This window comes from Alligator sinensis, unplaced genomic scaffold (genome assembly GCF_000455745.1).
Source record: "Alligator sinensis unplaced genomic scaffold, ASM45574v1 scaffold1391_1, whole genome shotgun sequence".
NCBI lineage: Eukaryota > Metazoa > Chordata > Crocodylia > Alligatoridae > Alligator > Alligator sinensis.
Genome location: NW_005842761.1, coordinates 703,173 through 725,041, shown reverse-complemented (window position 1 = coordinate 725,041; position 21,869 = coordinate 703,173). Strand labels below are relative to the sequence as shown.

At 48.4% G+C, this 21,869-nt stretch overlaps 1 protein-coding gene across 1 annotated transcript; it reads right to left on the bottom strand.

The window, feature by feature from the left end:
- Nucleotides 1-6: 6 nt before the first annotated feature.
- On the bottom strand, nucleotides 7-2,677 carry LOC102382255 (endonuclease domain-containing 1 protein-like). The gene is given in 3 exon segments (XM_014525210.2): nucleotides 7-1,017; nucleotides 1,019-1,741; nucleotides 2,337-2,677. Coding segments are annotated over 3 exon segments (1,653 nt in total). The 5' UTR covers nucleotides 2,625-2,677; the 3' UTR covers nucleotides 7-375.
- Between the last annotated feature and the right edge of the window lie 19,192 nt (nucleotides 2,678-21,869).

Here is a 21,869-nt window from a genome sequence, read left to right as displayed (position 1 = left end):
GGGGGGGGGGGGGGGGTGGATTTGCTACACATCTTATTCTAGGGCATCAGTCAGATCATGCATCTGGCAAGGTGACCTTCATTAGGCCCTGCAATGAAATGTGCGCTTTTATTGCCACTGAGCCAGATTTCAGTACCTAACACCTTCACTAAGAACAATAAAGAATATCCTCTCCGCCTGCCCAACTCAGCTCACCCTACCTACCCTGAGCACAAGGGGTGATGCAGCAACCACAGCCCTTTGAAAGACCTGGAACTAGAAAAGGAGATGGCTGGTAGTTGCTCTTGCAGCCACACCCTGCGCTCACTCTCAGACTCCATCTCCAATCACGTCCGCAGCCACATGGAGGTGGAGGGTCCCTGCCTGGGGGGCATCTCAAGGGACGCAGTACTTCCACGTCCACCTCCAGCCTCCAACATAGCACCACTGGTAGCTGTAACCATGGTGCCCGCAGTAGTGATGTGGAGAGCAGCAGTAATTCCAGTTCTGCCGATAGTCTGTGTAGCACCAGAAATAACGTTCCCCGTAGAGGCCACAGGGAAAGTCAGCCCGACATAGCTGCCCTGTTACAGTCACAGTTGAGTACTGAGGTGAGCAGTACGCTGTTCCCCCATCCCCTCGTGCACACTCATATTGAGACGTACACTTCTCAGTGCAGCAGTAATCCCAGTAATTCCAGTAATAGCTCTTAGAAGTGTAACACCAACTGTAGGCAGTTCCCTTATGTTTCCCACAGGCATGACCAATGCAGTGCCACCCCCAGGCTGTAACATCAGAGTCCAGCTGGTGTTTCTGCTCCTGCAGGATACAAACTTTTCTTGAAGTGCCTGGGGTCTGGGCCAGCCCAGAGGCAGAAGGAGCAGATGAGAGAACACATGCCAGGTTGTCCTGGTTGTACATCGCAGTAAACTTCCTTTGCCAGGCTTCTGAGCTGGACACTTCTACAAAGGCCCTGACTGCTGTGAACCGCACCTCGCACAGATCCCCATTCCGGCTCTTCATCATTCCTGCTCTTCATCACCCAGTTGGTCCTTTTGTCCAGTTTCTGCCTTTCCTCTGGAGGGAGGAACTGGAAATAAGAGTCCAGCACCCGGTCCCGGAAAGCGATGTACACAGAGGCCCTTAGAGCGGACAAAGCCTCCTGGCTTCTCTGGCTCCCACCACTGCAATTGTCTGCGAAGATCCTGAGTCTCTGAAGAGTCTGGTTCAACACCAGCAGCTCCCCATTTAATTGTGTCACAGGGAGGATTTGCAGCCGGGATTCCTCTTTGTTCTCAGCCAGGAAGGCAAGGGAGAATTTGTGGTCGGTGTTGCGGTTGTCACAGCATGCGGCCATCCAAACATAGCTGGGCACTGATACCCGGTGGCACAGCTGTGCCTGGTCCCTTTCCTGGTCCTCACCCCCTCTGGAAATCATCTCCCTACTGGGACCAGAGCCTGTCACCAGGTAGGCAACTCCACCCAGGCTGAGGCAGCTCTTGGCCAGCTCTGCCTGGAATAGGTGCTGCAGCTTGTGCCAGCGGCTCCGGAGGAAGCAGGGCTTCATGGGGATGGTGTTGGTGAGGGTGAAAATTGCCGTGTGGTTGCTGTTGCACTGGAGGCCATTTGGGTTGAGGGGTCCTGGGTCATAGGAGGTGTCCTCATAGTCCTCGCTGACAGCCTGGCTGAATCTCAGATCCTCTGGGGTCAGGCCTGACTCTGCCTCTGTTGTCATGTCTGGGCCCTTGTCTGCACCAAAGAGCTGGGGGAGCAAAAAGGCAGAGTGACTTGTCCTTCTCAGGAATTCCCATGCTGGGGACATGGCCCCTTCTCCGCCCTGAATACACACAGCCAGACCCTGGGATGCCCCTTCACCTCCCTGCCTCTAGCATGTGCATTCCCCCTTTCTTCCAGGAATCCTCTCCCTCCCTCTTCCTGAACCCTCCATCTCCCTCCCTTGGAGTCAAACCCTTCTTCTCCAACAACCTCCCCTCAATGTCTTCATCATGTTGGGGAGCAGCATGGGGTATTCTGCCATGCTCTCCACTTTGTCCAGCTGGAGAACAGCCCACATCCCCCCTGTTTCTTCTGGGCCTCAGCTCCTAAGCTCAGCCTGTGCCTCCCTTCCCCGAGGTCTCCCACCCTGTCCCCCATTATCCCCCTGCTTCTGCCTTGCCAGGATCTGAACCCCTTTTCACACCTCCCCACATGCCTACCACATTCACTTTCTCTCTGGATACCTGTCTTTAATGTCCCTTCCCCTGTCCTCCCATCTCTCTCCCTCAAACCCATGCTTATCAGGTCCCTGAGCTGCTCATAATCCGACACAGTGACTGGCCCAGTTCTCCGGGACTGACCTGTGGCTCTATGAACCATCTGCTCCTTCTCTGGGGCTGCCCTTCACAGGCCGTCTCGTTCAGCGTGTATGCAGACCAACGTGGGATGCGGTGGTCCCTGTCATACAGGGTGGCATAGTGGTACGTGCCATTGTATCTCTGGCAGATCTTTGCTGTGCGTTGGGTGTTGAACCCCTCTGGCTCAACTCCTTTGTAGAAATACTGCTGGCACCGACTGAATGATCCCACTTCAGCCAGCACCAGCCCAGCCCATAGGGAGACACAGCCTAGTAGTGTGGGTAGCCCCATGGCTTGCAGAGATGGTGGGTCTAGTCTCTGCTTAGCTGCTCTGTGTATGGACCCTGGGAGGTGTCTGGTTATACAAGAGTATTGTGGAAGGTGGGGCAACTTAGAAGTTTCCTGTCAGGGCTCTCAGAAAAACAAAAACGAGCTGTGCCAAGACCTTATCAGTGTTTTCCAGACCTAGCTCAAGGCCCCAGGACTATTGGAGCATTGGCCAAACAACTATGGAAACAGGTGTGGCTTTGGAAAAAAGCCAGCTGGGTCTTTCCTGCTGCACACTGCTTTCTTCCCAGCCTGGGAATATGGGATTAACTTTAACTCCCAGGAATTTTCTTCACTCCATGGGCTGGGAACAGGAAGGCAGTACAGCCCTCAAGTCTGAGAAACATCTGCTACATGGGTTGTTGGGTGCCTGAGCTGGGACAATGTGGTAGGGGTGGTCTGGTGGGTGCAGTGTGATGGGGTGCCTGTCTGAGTGGGAAGGAAAACTGTTGACTGTGCAGGAATCCAAGGGGGGGGGGGGGCACAGCAAGAAGGGATTCTAGGGAGGGAGTGTCTGGCTGGGGCGGGACAGACCCAGTGTGAGGGTTCAGCTGGAACACAGGCAGCCGGGCCTGTGGGTAGACCCTGAATCATTGAATCATAGAAAATGAGGGTAGGAAGGGACCTCAGGGGGTCATCTAGTCCAACCTCCTGCTCAAAGCAGGACTATCCCCAGCTAGACCATCCCAGCCAAAGCTTTGCCTAGCCAAGTCTTAAAAACCTTCAAGGATGGAGCTTCTACCACCTCTCTGGGTAACCTGTTCCAGTGTTTTACTACCCTCCTAGTGCGAAAAATCTTCCTCATAACTAAACTAAGCCTCCCTTGCTGCAATTTGAGACCATTGATCCTTGTTGTGTCATCTGCCACCACTGAGAACAGTCCAGCTCCATCCTCTTTTGAACCCCCTTCAGGTAGTTGAAGCCTGCTATTAAGTCCCCTTTCAGTCTCCTCTTCTCTAGACTAAATAGCCCAGTTCCCTCAACCTCTACTCAGAAGTCATGTCCCCCAGCCCCCTCACCATTTTTGTCACCCTCCGCTGGACTCTCTCCAATTTGTCCACATCCTGTCCACATCTGTAGTGGGGGGGCCCCAAAACTGAACACAGTACTCCAGATGTGGCCTCACCAGTGCTGAATACAGGGAAATATCACTTCCCTTGACCTACTGGCAACACTCCTAGCAATGCAGACCAGGATGCCATTAGCCTTCTTGGCAACAAGGGCACACTAATGATTCATATTCAGCTTACTGTCCACTGTAACCCCAGGTCCTTTTCTGCAGAGCTGCCGCCCAGCCAGTCAGCCCCCAGCCTGCACCAGTGCATGGGATGGTTCTGTCCTAAGTGCGGGACTTTGCACTTGGCTAGTTGAACCTCATGAGATTTTTTTTGCCCCAATCCTCCGAATTGTCTGGGTCACTCCAAATCCTAACTCTGCCCTCCAGCATATCTACTACTTTCCCCAGCTTGGTGTCATCTGCAAACTTGCTGAGGGTGCGCTCTATGCCATCTTCCAGGTCGTTGATGAAGACACTGAACAAAACCGGCCTCAGGACCTACCCCTGGGGCGCTCCAGTTGATACTGGCTGCTAACTAGACATTGAGCCATTGATTACTACCCTCTGAACTGGATGTTCCAGCCAGTTTTCTATCAACCTCACAGTCCATTCATCCAGCCTGTACTTCCTGAGCTTGCCTGCAAGAATGTTGTGGAAGAACGTACCAAAGCGTTGCTAAAATCAAGATACACCACATCCACCAGTCTCCCCACATCCACAGAGCCAGTCATCTCATTATAGAAGGCAGTCAGGGTGGTCAGGCATGACTCGCCTCTGGTGAATCCATGCTGACTGTTTCTAATCACCTTCTTCTCCTCCAAGTGCTTAGAAATGGATTCCTTGAAGATCTGCTCCATGATTTTTCCAGGGACTGAGGTGAGGCTGGCTGGTCTGTAGTTTCCTGGATCCTCCTTTTTCCCTTTCTTAAATATAGGTGTTATGTTGCCCTTTTCCAATCATCCAGGACCTCTCCTGATCACTATGAGTTTTCAAAGATGATGGCCAGTGGGTCTTCAATCACATCAGCCAACTCCCTCAGCACCCTCAGGGGCGTGCCATCCAGCCCCATGGATGTGTACACGTCCAGCTTTTCAAAGTAGGGCAACCATGAGATTGCAACCATGATGTCAGTTACATGGTGTACAGGTAGCAAGGGCATCAGACTGGTGTCTGGCTCAGCGGGAGCAGAGAACATGGGGCCTGGTCCCAAGACAAGACAAGAGGGACATCCAAGAGACATAGTCCAGGATGCAAGCCAAGATCAGAAGCCAAGAGAACCAGACAGCAGGTGCTGAGCTCCAGGAAGATTCAAGAGCAGGGTTGGGGAAAGCTAAAGCTACATCAGGAACCAGGAGTACCAGAGAGAGCAGTGAACATAAGGCTTGCCGGAGCAGACTAAGGCTGTTGTCAAGGTGTGCCTACAACCTGATGCTGTAGGTGTGCTTAAAAGGGCTGAGTGGTGCTCTCAGCATCCAGTCCAGTTACAGAAAACTGGGAAAGTTGCATGAGCCCAGGATCAAGGTCAAGTGTGGAAGCTCAAGAGCTCTTCCTGGCCAGGCCTGCATGACCAGAGGCCCAGACACCCAGGGATGGACAGAGAATGAGATGTTCAGAGGCAGCCGACAATTTCTACCGAAGCCTTTTCTACGTATATTAAGGAAAACATGATATTAAGCTATTTTTTCCTAAATTTGTGTGTGTAGAAGTTGTCTGCCACTTCCAAAAGTCTGAGTTTTCATCAGGAAACCAAAACCTGAAAAAATAGCCAAAAAAGCTTGAATTTTAGGCCCCTGGTCTCAAATTTTTGGTGTTCAAAAAAAGCTGAAAACATTTTGCCTTATGGGGTTTTTATACAAGCCTTAGAAATCATGGGGAGATGGGTTTAGAAGAGACATCAAGAGGTCCCCCAGTTCAACTCAGGCTCAGGATCAAGTGTTCCTAGACCAGTGATTCTTAACCAGAGCACCATGGCATCCTGGCGTGCCCTGAGATCCTTTTAAGGATGCTGCAGAGTACCATGCAATGTTAGCACTATTAGGTGTGCAAACATGATTTACAAGATAAACCTAAAGATTTCAAATAGGAATCTGACTGGGTTTATTCATTCTGATCTGTTGGGATCTTTCTGAATTCTCTGTGCAGAAGAATAGTTCTATTATCTTTCTGCAGTCAAAAAAACAAGTGAAAATTAACAGCTGATATTTTTCTAGGGGTGCCTTGGGACTCAAAAGATTGAGGACCACTGTCTTAGACCATCTCTCACTGAAGGATCCCTAACCTTTTTACCACCAATGCCAGGGATACCTCTACCCCCAAGGTAAGTTGATTTGGTTCCTTGCTACCTTTTTAGGCCATGTTGTCTCAACAGGAGTGGGCACTTGCATCCCAAGCTCCAAGTGCATTGTGGAACAGGTGCTTCAGTAAGCAGCAGGACATTTGGAGGACAGTATGTAGGTGTTTCCAGCTCAACTCCAATGGGTCAACTAAAAAAAAATTCCAGCATTCTCCAGGGAAGGTTATTCTGGAAGCTGACAACCCTGGCAGCATCCAGCCTGTTGTCAACCATGCAGGCATGGGCAACTCCACAGCTAGACAAGCCATGGCGAAGGAACTCTGTGTCATCCGGAAGGTGTAGACACTGTGCTTCTTTTCCAGCCTGCTGGAGTTGCTCACAGCCAGATTTGCTCACATGGCTTCCAAGTTACACTGGGCCAGCCCAGGTGCCCACAACTGGATCCTATGCCCACATTGCTAATGTCAATACCTGGTTTCTTCATCCATTAACACAAAACAAACAGAGATTAATTCTTTGGTGTCATTAACACATTTGTCACATTCTAAGCAGGTCTCTGAAACAGTTCATCACCTCCTTGGTTCCAATACCTAAACCCTGTTAGCATGACTGGAGGTCAAAATTATGAATTTGCCACACATCCAACCAGATTTTCAAGCTGAAATAGGACACACTAGATTTACCAGCTGGATAATGTTTTCTATAGCCTCTTTTTCATGAGACAGGGAACATTCACATACTAATGTTTAAGATGAGTCTTTCTAAGCTCATTTTTTACATGGGACACCATTTTTCTTAGCAGGCCACTTCATGCTTAACTATCTACACATAGTAGTTATTCACTCACCAAGACCTAAGAGGTATAAAATCAGCAGTTTTTACATTCAGATTAAAGGTGTTCTAGGAATATCCTGCAGAAAATGTAGTATATTGCAAACAATTGAGATAGAAGGGCACTGAAGTCCAGCAGTTGTAACTGCAGAACAATACAAATCCCCAAGTTTTCACTGTATTTAGTTATGATCATCAGTTATTGAGTCTTTGGTGTCTTTAGCATACTGATCATGTTCTAGGGAGCTCTCTGAGCAGCAAAGTGCCAGATTGTTTTAATCTGGAACGAGCTAAATGAACAAATTGCTCTCACTGAATCCTTGATTTCAGGTCACTAAGTTCTGCTCTAAACTGGGCCCCCAAAGCCAGAAATCTGCTATTGCTCAGCAGGAGGGATGTGTAACTTTTTGGGGGAGGATGAGTCCAAGGGGACCTTCATGCACTCACAGGAAGCGAACATGCTGTGCTAAACACAATCCTCGGAAAACAAGAGACACTTAAAGTGAATGACTGCCCTGCAATATGGTAGGTGCATCAACTGGCTGTTTAATTCATACAGTCTACAAGACAATCCTCTAAACTGTAAAATAGGATTTGAATAGAAGCAGCACAGGCAGCCCCATGGCTAGGAGAGATGGCAGGGTTGGTATCTGCTTGGTTGCTATGTATTTGGTATGCAGGAAATGCCTTGCTTCATGTGACCCTTTAATACAAAATATAACTTTCTTCTTGGCAGAGCAGTCGGAAATGGACTAAGCAGCCATGGCCTTATCAGTATTTTGCATTGGTGACTGAGGCACTATTTCTAGCAGAGCATCAGTCATGCAGGTACATAAACAGGGTTATTTTTGGAAAGGGGCCAGCTGGCCCTCTTCTGCTGTGCGCACGTGGCAGAAACACATGACATGAATTGTAGACCCTTGCTTTGGTGGGGCAGGATTTGCTCTTCTGTTGGGGCAAAGGGGAAATACAGCTCCTAGGATGTTGTTGAGCTGTGAGAAGCATCTGAGCAGTGCTGTGTGGAGGCTGAAGGAATAGCTTGGAGGTGGATGGCTGAGGAGGTATCTGAGTATCTGAAATTGCTTGGGAATGACAGCGATGCCTGACCAGGAACAGGCTTATTATGGTAGGTGCGGTGAAGCAGTATGACTGTCTGGATGGGCAGGGAAGTTGTGTTCTCTGTTTGGCCTAGGTGAGACAAGAGAGGATTCTGTGATGGGCATGACAGACTAGCAGTTGCAGGAGCAAACCATCTTGATGCGCAGGAAAACTAGCAAATATGACAGAAGACCAGCTTGGCTTAGCAGGGAACTCTTCAGTAAAATAAATCATAAAAAGGAAGCTTATAAGAAGTGGAAACTTGGACAAATAAATAGGGAAAAATATAAGAGCATTGCTCAGGTATGCAGGTTAGGGACAATTTGGAGAAGCTGGACATATACAAGTCCATGGCGTTAGATGGGATGCACTCAAGGGTGTGGAGGGAGTTGGCAGCTGGTATTAAGTGGAGTGCCCCAGGGGCTGGTCGTGGGGCCAGTTTTGTTCCATGTCTTCAACAACCTGGACAATGGCACAGAGTGCACCCTCAGCAAGTTTGCAGATGACACCAAGCTGGGGAGAGTAGTAAATATGCTGGAGGGTAGGGCTAGGATTTAGAGTGACCTCAACAAATTGCAGGATTGGTTTGAAAGGAATCTTATGAGGCTCCACAAGTCCTGCACTTAGGACAGAACAATCCTATGCACTGGTACAGGCTGGGGGCTGACTGGCTGGGCAGCAGCTCTGCAGAAAAGTACTTGTGGGTTACAGTGGATAATAAGATAAATATGAGCCAGTAGTGTGCCCTTGTTGCAAAGAAGGCTAGTGGCATCCTGGGCTGCATTGGTAGATGTATTGTCAGCAGGTCAAGGGAAGTGATTATTCCTCTGTATTCAGAACTGGTGAGGCCACATCTAGAGTACCGTGTTCAGTTTTGGGCCCCCCACTACAGAAAAGATGTGGACAAATTGGACAGAGTACAGTAGAGGGCAACAAAAATGTTGAGGGGGCCGGGGGACATGACTTATGAAGAAAGACTGAAGGAACTGGGCTTATTTAGTCTAGAGAAGAGAAGACTGAAAGGGGATTTAATTCCAGCCTTCAACTACCTGAAGGGTTCCAGAGAGGATGGAGCTGGACTGTTCTCAGTGGTGGCAGATGGCAGAACAAGGAGCAATGGTCTCAAGTTGCAGCAAGGGAAGTTTAAGTTGGATGTTAGGAAGCAATTTCTCACTAGGAGGGTAGTAAAACAATGGAACAGGTTACCCAGAGGGGTGGTGGAAGCTCCATCTTTGGAGGTTTTTAAAACCCATCTAGACAAAGCTTTTGTTGGGATGATCTAGTTGGGGCTGGTCCTGCTTTGAGCAGGGGGTTGGACTAGATGTGACCTCCTGAGGTCCCTTCCAACCCTCATTTTCTATGATTTTATGATTCTATGCACAGGGAGCAAGAGGCACATGGATTAGGCCTAATTTCTGCCTGCCTATCTGTCCACTTGCAGACATATCATATGGAAAATTGGATTTTAAACATTTTTTGTGGAATCTTGGGGTTTTTCTCTTGCAATTGACCCACTAACTGAGCTAGTTCCTGCCCTGAGAGCCCAAAACTGAAAATGTGCCCATTAAAATGTTTGGAGCGCAGGTAAATGAAAAAAAAAGAGAAAAGGTAAATGTTTAGAGCTCAGATCTAAGCTTTTTGGTGGCCAAAAGGCTGAAACCATTTTGTGGCACAGGTTCCTCATCCAAGTTTTAGAAATCAAGAAAAGATGAGGTTGGGAGAGTCCAACCCCTGGACCTGGCTCAGAATCAAGTGTAATTAGATGGTTCCTAACCAGGGGGTGTCTGACTTGTTCTTTAATGCCACTGATGCTCGGGATGCCTACTACCTCCCCTAGGTGTGCTGTTCTGGTGCCTCACTACCCTTGGACTACCTAGGGAGTTGAGCTTAAACCTGCAACAAACTCCTTCGTGGCAGCTGCACACAAACGAGCAAGCTATAGGAGAGCATGCACATGGAGCGGGAGCTGCCAAAAGCTGCTGTAACAGCAGCGGGGGCTGGTATCCCAATGTCCTTTATGGCACTGCCTTCCTCAGTGCAATGTGGGACAGCTGCTGCACTGTATGCTGCGACATTTGGAGGATGGTATCTGGATGATTCCAGCTCAGCTTCAGTGGGAGAGTTACAAAAAGAGAACTCAGCAATTCCCTTGAGCAGCTCTGCCTGGTGCAGCAGTGAAAGTGCAGCAGTGTGAATGTTACCTGGTCTTCCCAGACAAGGAGGACTTGCCTTGTGGCCATCTCTTGTCCATAGACCCCTGGTTCTTGGTGTAGAAAAGAAGTGTGAGCAGGTGGATGACAATGCTGCAGATGGCACAATGGCCATCAGGATGAGGTAGGCCACTTTCCTGGAAATCTGCATGGAGAGGCAGCCCAACACCTTGGAAGCCCCTTTTACAAAGAAGTCAGTGACAAGAGAGATCTAGAGCTTGACAGTCCTTGATCACTGCTGGTCTATTGCAAACTCATTGGACAAGAGCAGATCAAAAATGATAATTAGTAAGGCTTTACCATAGTAATGAATAAACCACTTCACATCCTACATGGATGAACTGGTTTGTTGCAATGGTGCTCAATCTTTTGGCCCCGCTGTCCCCTCCCTGCCCCATGTGCTGGGATTAGGTCCTGGGGGCCTTCCACTGCCCCCTTGCCAACTCCTGCATACTAGGATTAGGCCCCCAGAGGCCCAGCACTGCACCTTCTCATCCCCTGTGTGTTGGGATTGGGTCCTGGCAGTCCAGCACCACTCCCTCCCACCCCTTGAATGCTGGGTTTGACTCCCACGGTGGTTTGGCACTGCCCCCTTCCAGTCCCACACTTTGGAATTGGGGCCTGGGGCTTAGTGTTGCCCCCACCTAGTTCTGCACACTGGGCTCAGTCACTGGATCCAGCATGCAGGGCCCAGGGCTCCACATGAGTCAGGAGATTTGGCAGCGGGGGAGCTCCCCCACTGCCAAATGTCCAGACATGTGAAGAGCCCTAAGCAGAGCACATAGTCAAACTAACTACATAACTGTGGAGCCTTAGGCCTAGGGATGAGTTTCAATGGGAGGAGGAACGGAGAGTGCCCCCAGCCAAAGCAAGGTATTGCCTAGTGGTTGGGTCCTTCTCCTGGGAGTGGAGAGAAGTGGCTTTAAATCTCCAGAGACTGAGGAGAGCTTGGAGAACAGGTCCTCCTCTCTTCCCATGCTGGGGGTCAGACCAGATGGTTGTAACAGCCCTGTCTTCCCTTCGGTGTATTAATCTCCCCTGCAGGGGCCATGATCTTACAGAGCAGTTGCAGGAAGGGGGGACCTGGATGAAGGGGGACCTTGGTGGGGGCAGTGGCAAGAGGGAGAGAAACAATGGAAGGGGCGACTGTGTTTAGCAGAGCAGTGCTGGGGTAGAGGATGTGAAGAGACACAAGAAGAGGTGAAAGGGGAGGGGGAGGGCATGAAGGACTTTTAGGAAGGGAACAAGATACTGGAACTTGCTGTGGAAGAGGGAGCTGGAGAGCACTGCAAGGATCTGCAGGTGGAGCTTGGCTTAATTAGAACAGGCAGCGACCTGGGTTAGCCAAGGGGAAAAAAGGATGAACAGTCAAAAAGCAGGGGGCTACTAATTACTGCTGTGGTGTTTCACTACATGTTTCAAGGGGAAAAATGAGAGAAAATTGTTATTTCCTCCATTTTTTTTTACTGTTGCCAGACATTGGGAAGCTTGGATGGGGCATAAATAGTTTCCCTCATTTTGCTTTTCTCCTCTCTTTTTTACTTCCTTTTATATATTTTTTTTCACTGAGGAAATAAGAGGAGGGGGAAAGGGGAAAAAAGTGCTTTTGTCCTTATCACAAACCAGAGCCAGGCTAACTGAAACGGAGCTCTTTTAGTTTTAGTGACAATCTGGTTTTGTGAATTTCTTTGTTTACAGGAAATCATTCTGGCCCGGCTGAGCAACATGAAAAGTTGAATCAAAAGCACTTACAGTCAATAAGCCTGAGATTTAGGAAAGTAAATGTTTCCCCAAAACCCCAAGTGCCAATTTAGACCCACCTCAGTAGTATAGAAGCTGCAGTGGCCCCGGACCAATGAACTCCATCTGCCAAAACAGCATCTTCATGCTCCCAACAGGAGGCTGTAAATTAGAGCAGCTTTCAGGTTCTTCTAATTTAAGTCAGACGTTGCCCCAGTCCCTAGCTGTGCCTTGTTCATCCTGGTCCCGATGAGCAGAACTGACACAGAGCAGAGAACATGGCCAGTTCATGCTGTAAGAAGTCCAGGGGCAAAACTTTCAAGTGCAGCCAAACAAGGTTCTTTGGGTAAATCTCATGTATTTTATTAGACCAACTAAAAAAGTTGGAAAAATTCTTCTTTGCAAGCTTTCGGGTATAAATAACTTTCATCAGGCTGAGGAAGCACCTGCAGTTGGTCTGTGCTCTTCCTGGATGGAATGAATAGTAAAGAAGCCAGAGTTTCCAAGGTACTTTTGAAAATCCTGAAGACTGTGCTGCTTAAGTCTCTTCTGAAAATAGCACCCTGGTCTGGTCTGCACTAGAAAGGCTCAGCTGGAGGAGCTATCCTAACAGAGCCAAACTAGAAAACTTTCCTCAGGGAGACACAGATGACATCGGCAAAGTGTAGAGAGAGGTAGTTGGTCATGTTAGTCTGAAATCAGGCAGAAGGCAGGGCAGGTGGTGCACACATACTAACCTTCTGACAGTTAAGCTGGCTTAATTTTTTTAAAGCTGATTTAACTGTCAGAGTGTACACATGTATGTGGAGCAGAGTCCGCTTAAATGTGCCACAAGATAATACACCTCTGAGGGGTATTATCTTGAATAACATTAGTTAAGTCAACTTAGCTCACAAGATGCTGCCACTATGTCAGGGAGCTGTATGTGGGTACACTCTGATGTGGTTCAATTTAAGTCAGCGTAGTTAAGTCTCCTTATTTTAAATTAGTTTTGTATGTATTTACACACCGTTAGAGACTAATTTATTCAGAGGCATAAGCTTTTTTAGGTGACAGCCTACTTCATCAGGTGCTGTGAATGGATTTGCAGACAGCAGAGGTTCTAAACAGAAGAAATTTAAACACAAAGAATAGGGGGAGGGGGCACTGCTGAGAGAGGAGAAGGTGGGTTGAATAGCAAAGAGTGCTTCTGCTGGCATCACTTATGCTTGTTCCCAAGCAAAACCAGCCCCGCTGACTGAATGACAGTTTGCTGACGCAGTTATATCATAGAGAGGCATAGTTTGCTGTCATATACCTACAGTTTAAAATACACAACAAACATAGCCAAAAGAAATTATTTTATTGATCCTGTAGTCATTATAGTTAAATATACATCTCTTATTCAGATTTGTAAAACAAAATTTAATCTTTCTGACCTAGCCTTTGTGATGGCTAGAAACTTATATTTAGAGATTTGCTTTTAGGAATTGACTTGTAGGTAGAATAGACATGCATTAGAACAATGGTCCAGGGGAACAACAAGGATTAATTGGTTTCTAAAACTCTGTTTGTGACAAAGTTTCACAGCCTTCAAGGCAGACACCTTCCTTGAGGTGTAATTTCCCAGGATGTGTATACCTGCTTGTCTGAGGCCAACATACACATCCTGGGAAATTAAAAACATGAACAGTGTACCCATAACATGACATAGGCTTGCTGCATTGGAACCAGGTCACAACGACTAGCTGCAGAGCCCCTGGGATTTCTGGTTTTGGTATACAGACCAAATTAGGGGGCTGGGGCTGCCCAAATTAAAACACCGGTAAAATGACCAAATTAAAATGTGTGCATATGGTGGATTTGTTAAAACAAAGGTATATTCTGACAGGATAGAATGTGGACGGTATGATAGCCACAGGGAAACCAATCAACCATGCCTGGAAAGAAAGTGTCATCAGAGGAGAAAGAATACAAAAGGGGGATTTCAGAGCAGCAAAAGGTCCCCAAGAGGGGAACCTGAGGCCACTATGGACACCACCAGCCCATCTCACCCACCCCATCATTAGGGTGGACCTCAGCCCTCAGCCTCCAAAGGTGCTGGCTGCTGACATTCAAGAAAGAACCACAGGGTGAAACTCACATAATGGGCAGACCTACCTTTCCTCTGTGAACCCTAGGACTGGTAGATATAGAATTGGCAGGGGGACGTTATTTTGTTTGCTTTGCCTGCATTATTCTTATCTGCTGTCACTGTGTATCAATAAAATTTTCCTATTAGGAACCTGCTCAGTCCTTAAGGGAAAGACTGTAGATATTCCATTCAGGAGATGGCTGTGGATCACGAAGGAATGAATGGATGTGCCTCCCTGCAGCTCCGAGTCAGGTACATTACACCCAGAGAGGGATGGGAGTTCAGACAACCTCAGTCCCCAGCATTTTTGTCATGGCCTGCTGCAGGAAGCTGCACACTCAGCATGCAGACTGGATCCCCTTCCCAGGTGCCCAACCCTCCCCATGCCCTGCACTGTGGGCCTGAGCACCCAACAAAGGGTTCAGGATCCCAGATGCTTCAGCAGCTAATTTGTAGGTGCTGAAGCCTTTTAATGGGCCTAGAGCCTTGTTCATACCAAAGCCCAGTGGGGATATCCCCTCACTTGTCTTGCCTATGGGGGCTCAACTGCTAGGTGTGGCCCAAACCCACCCATGAGATAGCAGTGAGGAGGTGAGGGCCCTCTTCTGCTCTATAGGCCAGTGGTTAATGCCCTTGCTCAGGGTGTCTGCGGCATTGGTGACAAGGTTCTAATCCCTCCTTTGGAAACACAGTGTGACCTGAGGTCTTGTCCCGCTCCACGTCCGTTTTCCCATCCAGTAGGCTAGTTGGGGCATTGAGGAGGTAGAGCTCCAGGGTGCTGTTCCACTGAAACGTTCTTCCTTTGAATGAAATGATCAACTATTTGTTGGATCACAGAGAAAATGATGCCATGTCCCAGCATTCCCTAGAGGGGCTGCTCTGGGGTCCAGTCCCAAACTCCAGTAGGTATTAATTGTTCCATGCAAAGCTCCCACAGGTAAGTCTGAGATGGCTCTGTTACTTGGGAGATGGGAACCTTCAACTGCCAAGCTGTTCTTCGTGTGCAGCAGAGGACTGGTTTGTACCCAGGCTTCCGCCTGCCAGGCTTGAACTCCTCCTCTGGTTCTGGGAGAGGGAAAGAGCTGGCCTAGTTGCGGCCCCTGAATGGACCACAGGCACACCCCCAGAGAGGACCTGGGCACTGTCTCCAGCCCCTCCTCCTCAGCATTTCCTTTGAAGGTAGAAGGCTCCTAGCATGACTTCTCTGATTTCTTTTTAGACATCCATAGTTCTCCCTCTGCATTGTCAAGGAAGCCCAGCTAATTGCGAGTGGAGTTCCACTCAGTGGCTGATGCCTACAGCTACAGAGCCAAAGCCCCCTGTGTGGGACAAGACTGCAGGGCCAAATCCTCTTTCACATCCCACAGTTATATAGCTATGTACCTGGATTTTTGCCTTTCTGTGCCATTTGGGCTTCCTTGCTGTGCGCTTCCTTTCTGTTGCGGTCTCAGTGGTCTGCACTCTGGTGGCATAGATGGGTTAGAATCTCCTGGGTACACATAACTTGGTGTAAATCCCCAACACTTTGATCACAGAAAAACCACAACTAGAGGGATGCCAAAACAGGTCCCTCCTGCCTTTCAGCCCCCTAACCATGTAGTTAGGACACATGCCCAGAAAGCAGCAGGCTATAAGCTCCCCTTCACCCAAAGTTGGGAGTTGAACTTTAGGAACTGAAGTTAGGTTTGGGGTTTAGTTTTAGAAACTGGGTTCGCATTTAGGACATGGGATACAGTTTAGCGTTACGGTTACTGGTTAGTGTTTGGGTATAGGATTGTGGTTAGAATTAGGGAAATGAATAGGATTTAGGGATAGATTTAGAGTTATAGTTAAAATAAGGACACAGGGTTAGGACAAGCAGAAGGCAGAGCAAGTGACACTTCACCAAGTAACCAGTTCAGAGAGACATGAGCTTTCATAAACAACAGATTTAGTCATATGCTTTACTGGATTAGGATTAGAATTTAGTTTCAGGGTTAGGATGAAGATTTAAGGTTAGGGTTAGGATTTGATGTTAAGATTTGGGTTAGGGTGACACCCTCTGGCCTCTGCTAAGCAGGAGATCAGACTGGTAAATTGGGATGGTCCTTTACGGCCTGATCATTGTGGAGCCTCTGAAGCCACCTATTGTTATCACAGCTCCCCTCATCCACGTGTGTTGTACTTACTGTGCTTCTTCCAATTCTGTCGTGAAGTCCCCTGTTCAACGATGATATGTTCCTGCCTATTCGCTACAGAATGTGAGTGGAGCCTGCCCAGTAAATAAATCAGAGAAATAACAATAAAAATAGCAATCGCTGTTGTACCCCCCTCCCAGTTTTTCAGGTTGTAAAATACTGAAATTTCTCAGTCTTGCCCTTCGACTTTCCAGACTTAATCTGTTTTGAGCATTTGTCCATGTTCCTTGTGGGACAGCCATATGCAAAAATTTTGCCAGGCCTCTTTGTCCCATACTTCTGGATTATCTATTTAGTTAAATTCTCCACAGTCATGCAAAACTTCTCAGATCTCCTGTGGTTCTCAGCCCTGATTGCAAAGCAGAATTTTTCTATTGCATTGTGATGGTCACAGCACACAGACATCCAGAGGTCACTGGGCCCCACACACTGTTGTAGTATTTCTGCTGTTTTTGGTCATGGCCACTTCTCTGCCTTTAAGTTTCCTTCTCTCCACTGGGGATTTTCCTTTTGTCATCAGGGATAATTCCCATCACTAGAAAGGCTGAGCTTCCCTTCATAAGGCATTCTGTGTTGACATATTTTTTACAAGATCCTCCACAACATGCCACATACCCCTGTTGAAACTTTGATTTCTCAAGCAAATCCCGGGACGTCATTCTCCCCCTGTACTCGGCCTTAGTGAGGCCGCAGCTGGAGTACTGTGTCCAGTTTTGGGCTCCACAATTCAAAAAGGATGTGGAGAAGCTTGAGAGAGTCCAGAGAAGAGCCACGCGCATGATCAGAGGTCAGGGAAGCAGACCCTACGATGACAGGCTGAGAGCCCTGGGGCTCTTTAGCCTGAAAAAGCGCAGGCTCAGGGGTGATCTGATGGCCACCTACAAGTTCATCAGGGGTGACCACCAGCATCTGGGGGAACGTTTGTTCACCAGAGCGCCCCAAGGGATGACGAGGTCGAATGGTCACAAACTACTTCAAGACCGTTTCAGGCTGGACATAAGGAAGAATTTCTTTACTGTCCGAGCCCCCAAGGTCTGGAACAGCCTGCCACCGGAGGTGGTTCAAGCACCTTCATTGAACACCTTCAAGATGAAACTGGATGCTTATCTTGCTGGGATCCTATGACCCCAGCTGACTTCCTGCCCTTTGGGCGGGGGGCTGGACTCGATGATCTTCCGAGGTCCCTTCCAGCCCTGATGTCTATGAAATCTATGAAATCTATGATTGAAGAGGGCAACATTGGTCAGGGTATTGGTAGCATTTGCACTTGACCCACACTGGAATGAAGAGGGATTCAGGTGTCCTCGGTCAAAGCTTGTGTTTGTATAATCATCACTGATAGCTTGGCAGGATCACAGTTCATCTTTGGACAGCTGTGATTGTTGAAATGCTTCCCTGGTCATACTGGCTGGCTTGCTTGAATTAAAGAGCTGGGGAAACAGAAGGTTAGACATGACATTCAAAATGAGGATGAGAAACCAATTTCTTCTGAGCCAGCAGGGAAATCAAATGCCCTGGCTTTTCTGGATACAGGAACCATGTGGATTATTGGCCTGAAACCAGACCAGCTCCTAGAGATTTGACCTGGAACTGCACACAGCCAGCCTGGTGGTCTGTGCTGGAAAACTCTCCTTTCCAGCTCTGTGCTACAGTGTCCTGAGACCTCACTGCTGAAAAGGGCAGGGTGGGACAGGAGGGGAAGTTCCCTGAAGCAAGGATCATCTTTGTGTTCTGTCTGCAGAGCACCTAGTGCCATAGAGAACTGGGGCAGGAATGGGGCTCCTAGTAATAAAACTGAAAACAAGAACAACTAGCACAACATCAAAAAAAGGAGGAGGAGGAGAAAGAGAAGGAAGAGGAGACCTTCTATGTATCACAGACCAAGGAATCTCACCCACAGACTCCTGCAGCCAGCCCAGCTAACTTCTGTTGGCGTTATTAGGAACAGCTGTCCAGTAGGCCTTTGCGAAGTGGCTAGTATTTGCTTCAGATTCGGCCGATTTGGGGGACAGTGATTCGATTCAGTAATTCGAATCACTGTCCCAAATCGATTCGGCCAAATCAGATTCAGAGATTTGTCTGCTACTGAATCTCGGAATCACCCAGGCCCATCTCCTGCCCACTCTCCCAACCCAGTAATGGCTGCCCCGCCTGCCCCAGCTCCCGGCACTTTGAAAAAAACAGCCCTGACTTACCAGGTGCTGCTGGGCAGGGGGCAATCCCTGCTGCCCCGCATTGCCCCGCACTGCATGGGGGGCTCTGCACGAGCCCACTGACCCCCACCCACTCCCCCAGCTCTCCCATGGCTGCCCCACCCACCCCAGCTCTGGCCCTTTAAGGAAAAAAAAAACCCCAGACTCTGGAGGAGTTTTTGAGGAAGAGTGACTCTCAATAATGTGAGATTTCCTAAGTATTATCATCAGTGTTTGCAGCATTGGAATGTCCTGAGTTCCTACACCCCACGCCAAGCTGGCACAACCCCAGGGTTTTTTATGGCATAAAACTGGGGTGTTTTAACCAGTCTCCATAACACCAGAGAAGCTTATCTTTTTATTTCATCTATACTTTTCTCTCTCCTTTCTCTTCATGACAAAGGATGCTCAAGGCTGTGAGAGGAAGGAGTGAAGGAAATCCTGTAAGTAATTTTTGAAAAATTGCCCTCTCCCATCTGAAAAGGGAAGGGGCAAAGGAAGGAAAAGCATAACATGTTAAATTTTTAAAAGATGCAGAGAATGGAGGAGGCAGATGGAGGGAACAAATGACAATGAGAAGGGAAGTGGCTAGAGGCCATTTATATGGGGCCCTGGACTCCTACCAAATTCAAACTGCCTCCACAGTCCTCCCCCAAGTCAGTCCATTTCTACCTGCCGTGCACACCTGAGGTCCCACCTCCATAATTCCAGCAGTTCAGAAATCGTCTTATGGACTTCCTGCTCCTTTTCTCTTCACTTCTCTCCACTGCTGCATTTCTCCCCCTTCGCACCCCCATCTGGAATTGCCTCTTTGCTTTCTGGATTCCACCTCTGGATGGGGATTCTTTACTTTCTGGATTTACATCCTCAGACCCCAGAATCACATCCCTTCCCCCATGTTCCAGGATCTCATTCCCACTTCTACTTCTCTTGTTCTTCCCTGTTAGAGCAGGAGGCAGGACTGCAGGAGATGGCATGAGAGTGGGCAGGAGGTAACCGCTAAGACCCATCTCCATAGTGACAGTCCAGGAAGGATGCTCCATGGCTCTATGTCATGGAGATACTGCTAGGAGAATCCTTGGCACCCTACAAACAGCGACCACCTGTCTATGTCCATAGACATGCAGCCACAGGCCTGGACAAGGTGGGAGAGCAGGATCTATGTAGGGGCTATATGGGGTTCAAGGAGGAGATAGGTTGAGGGGAAGTCAGTGACATAGGTTGGGCTGAGGAGTAGGAGGAGGCAGGCTTAAGGAGATAGGGTAGCCAGGTGCAAGCAGACAGGTTCCTGGGGGGAACCAGCAAGAAAGAAACTGTGAGAAAAGTGACATGACGTCTGCAAGTCACAGAACTGCATCACTTGCAAACATCAGCCAGATTTCTTGATCGGCCACTTTGTTGAAGGGAGTGGATAGCAGCTCCCTCCCCGTCCTTCCCCCACAATAATGCCCCTATGCATTAACCTCACACACACATCTGCAAGGGATCTTGGGAGCCGGGGTGCCCCCACCTCAAGCCAGGAGTGTAAAGAAGAACTGGGATTCCCATCAAGCTCCTCCAGTCCATGACTGACACCTGGAGGGAGTTCAGAAGGGATGTGGAGGCAGAATTGCTCTCTTTGCTGAGGAAGTTTGGGCAGGATGTAGCTTCTAATTTTCCCATCTCCTCAGGAGTTATATATATGCGTTCCCCCTCTCTGAGGTTTCCTCCCTTTCCTCCCCAGCACAGGGCATGCCTCTTGTCTAGAGGATGAAGGGGAGGATGAATACAAGCTAGGAGGAGACTTTCCAGCGGAAAGACCCTGAGCACAAGGAACCATGTGGGACCGGCATCAGTGTTAACAGTCCACCTTTAGGATGGCGTGATCCTGTAGTGACACAAGAGAGCCTGAACAAAGTAGGGTTTACACTTGTGTCACTACAAGATCACCCAGGCTGGTATCCTTTGATGTCAAGGTTGCTGTTCGGCCTGTCTATACCCTGTAAGGCAGAAGGGAACTACCTCTCTATACTGTGTAACTCCTCGCAGTGCACAGAGTTCTGATTCCTTTTGCCTCTAGACCAATATGACTACCACCTGGATACCCGACACATGGAAGATATCGAATTTTAGCCAATTTTTGTAATGAAATCTTCATAATTTTACAAAAAGAAAGCAAGTTTTACCACCTGAGACCCTGCTCCTGCCTTTGTTCAAGGTAATTTGCATTATCACAGAGCCCAGAGAAACCTCAGCACATAAGAAATCTCTGCCCAGAAGAGCATTCCATCTTTTTACTCTTCTGTGAAATATGAAACATCATAACCAGAAGGAAATATGACTCTACATCCTGCTTGCCACCAAACAACTTCAAGGTAAACAGACTATTCCAACCTTTCTCTCCATAAAATGGACTCTCCATAAAATGGACTGTTCCATACCTTCAACTCACCTATGAAATATGAACTTTGATTTTATAGATTTCATAAACATTAGGGCTGGAAAGGACTTCATAAGGTCATCGGGTCCAGCCCCCTGCCCCAAGGGCAGGAAGTCAGCTAGGGTCAAAGGATCCCATTTCTACCTGGGAGAATTTTTACAATATTTTCTCCTGTGCCTGAAGAAGGGTGCTTGTACCCGAAAGTTTGCAAATAAAGGGTTTTTTTTTTTTGGCAAAAATCTGGTTGGTCTAATAAAAGGTATCACCGCTACCACCAGTTCTGATTCCTTTTGCGGTGCACAGAGACATCTAGTGACTACATCCTGTATTGCAATCCAACAGAAAACAAAACCCTGATGAGCTTCAGCCATTGTATCTCAAGCTGTGATCCCGGATTGAGAGCAAGAGGCTGGCGGAAGTGGAGAGGCTGCAAGCCATTGAAATCTTGGCACAAAGGGAAACTCCCAGTCCAATCCCCAGCACCCCTGTACTCTTCAAGGTCAAGTGCTCTTGGTCATGCTCTTGAAATGCACATGCGGGCTGGCTGTCCATACCACCAATACAGATTTTACTCTGACTTTTATAGTGAATACGAAGGGCAGGGGTTGTGAAATGTCTTTGGATAAGTAGGGGTTGAGGTGAAAGGCTGAGAAACATGGAGTTAAATGATACCCACAAAGTAAAACCACTACCATCCCCATACCCTCCTAGCACCTGCCTCTAGCTGTCCCCCGCTCTGCCCAGCATTAGATGAGCAAGGTAGCTTGTGGGGACACCCAAGGCCACAGGGAGGGAAGGAACTGAAGGGACTTTTGCTGGTTCAGGGAAGGATGACTCTAAGGAGCAGGATTAAGAAGATGTGTATGGGATATGCCAAACATTTTGCTCTCTGCCCCAGTCCTCGGAGGATGGGAGTCTGCTCCAACATGCAGCTCAGAGACAGGGTAGCACCACTGATGTCTGCAGGCTCATGGCGTTGTGGAGCTGCTGAGGATCCAGGCTTTAGCTCCAGATGTTCAGGTGCATGTTGTTTTTGGCTCAGGAGGGCCTAGGTGCAGTCCCCACTGAAGGTCAGCTAC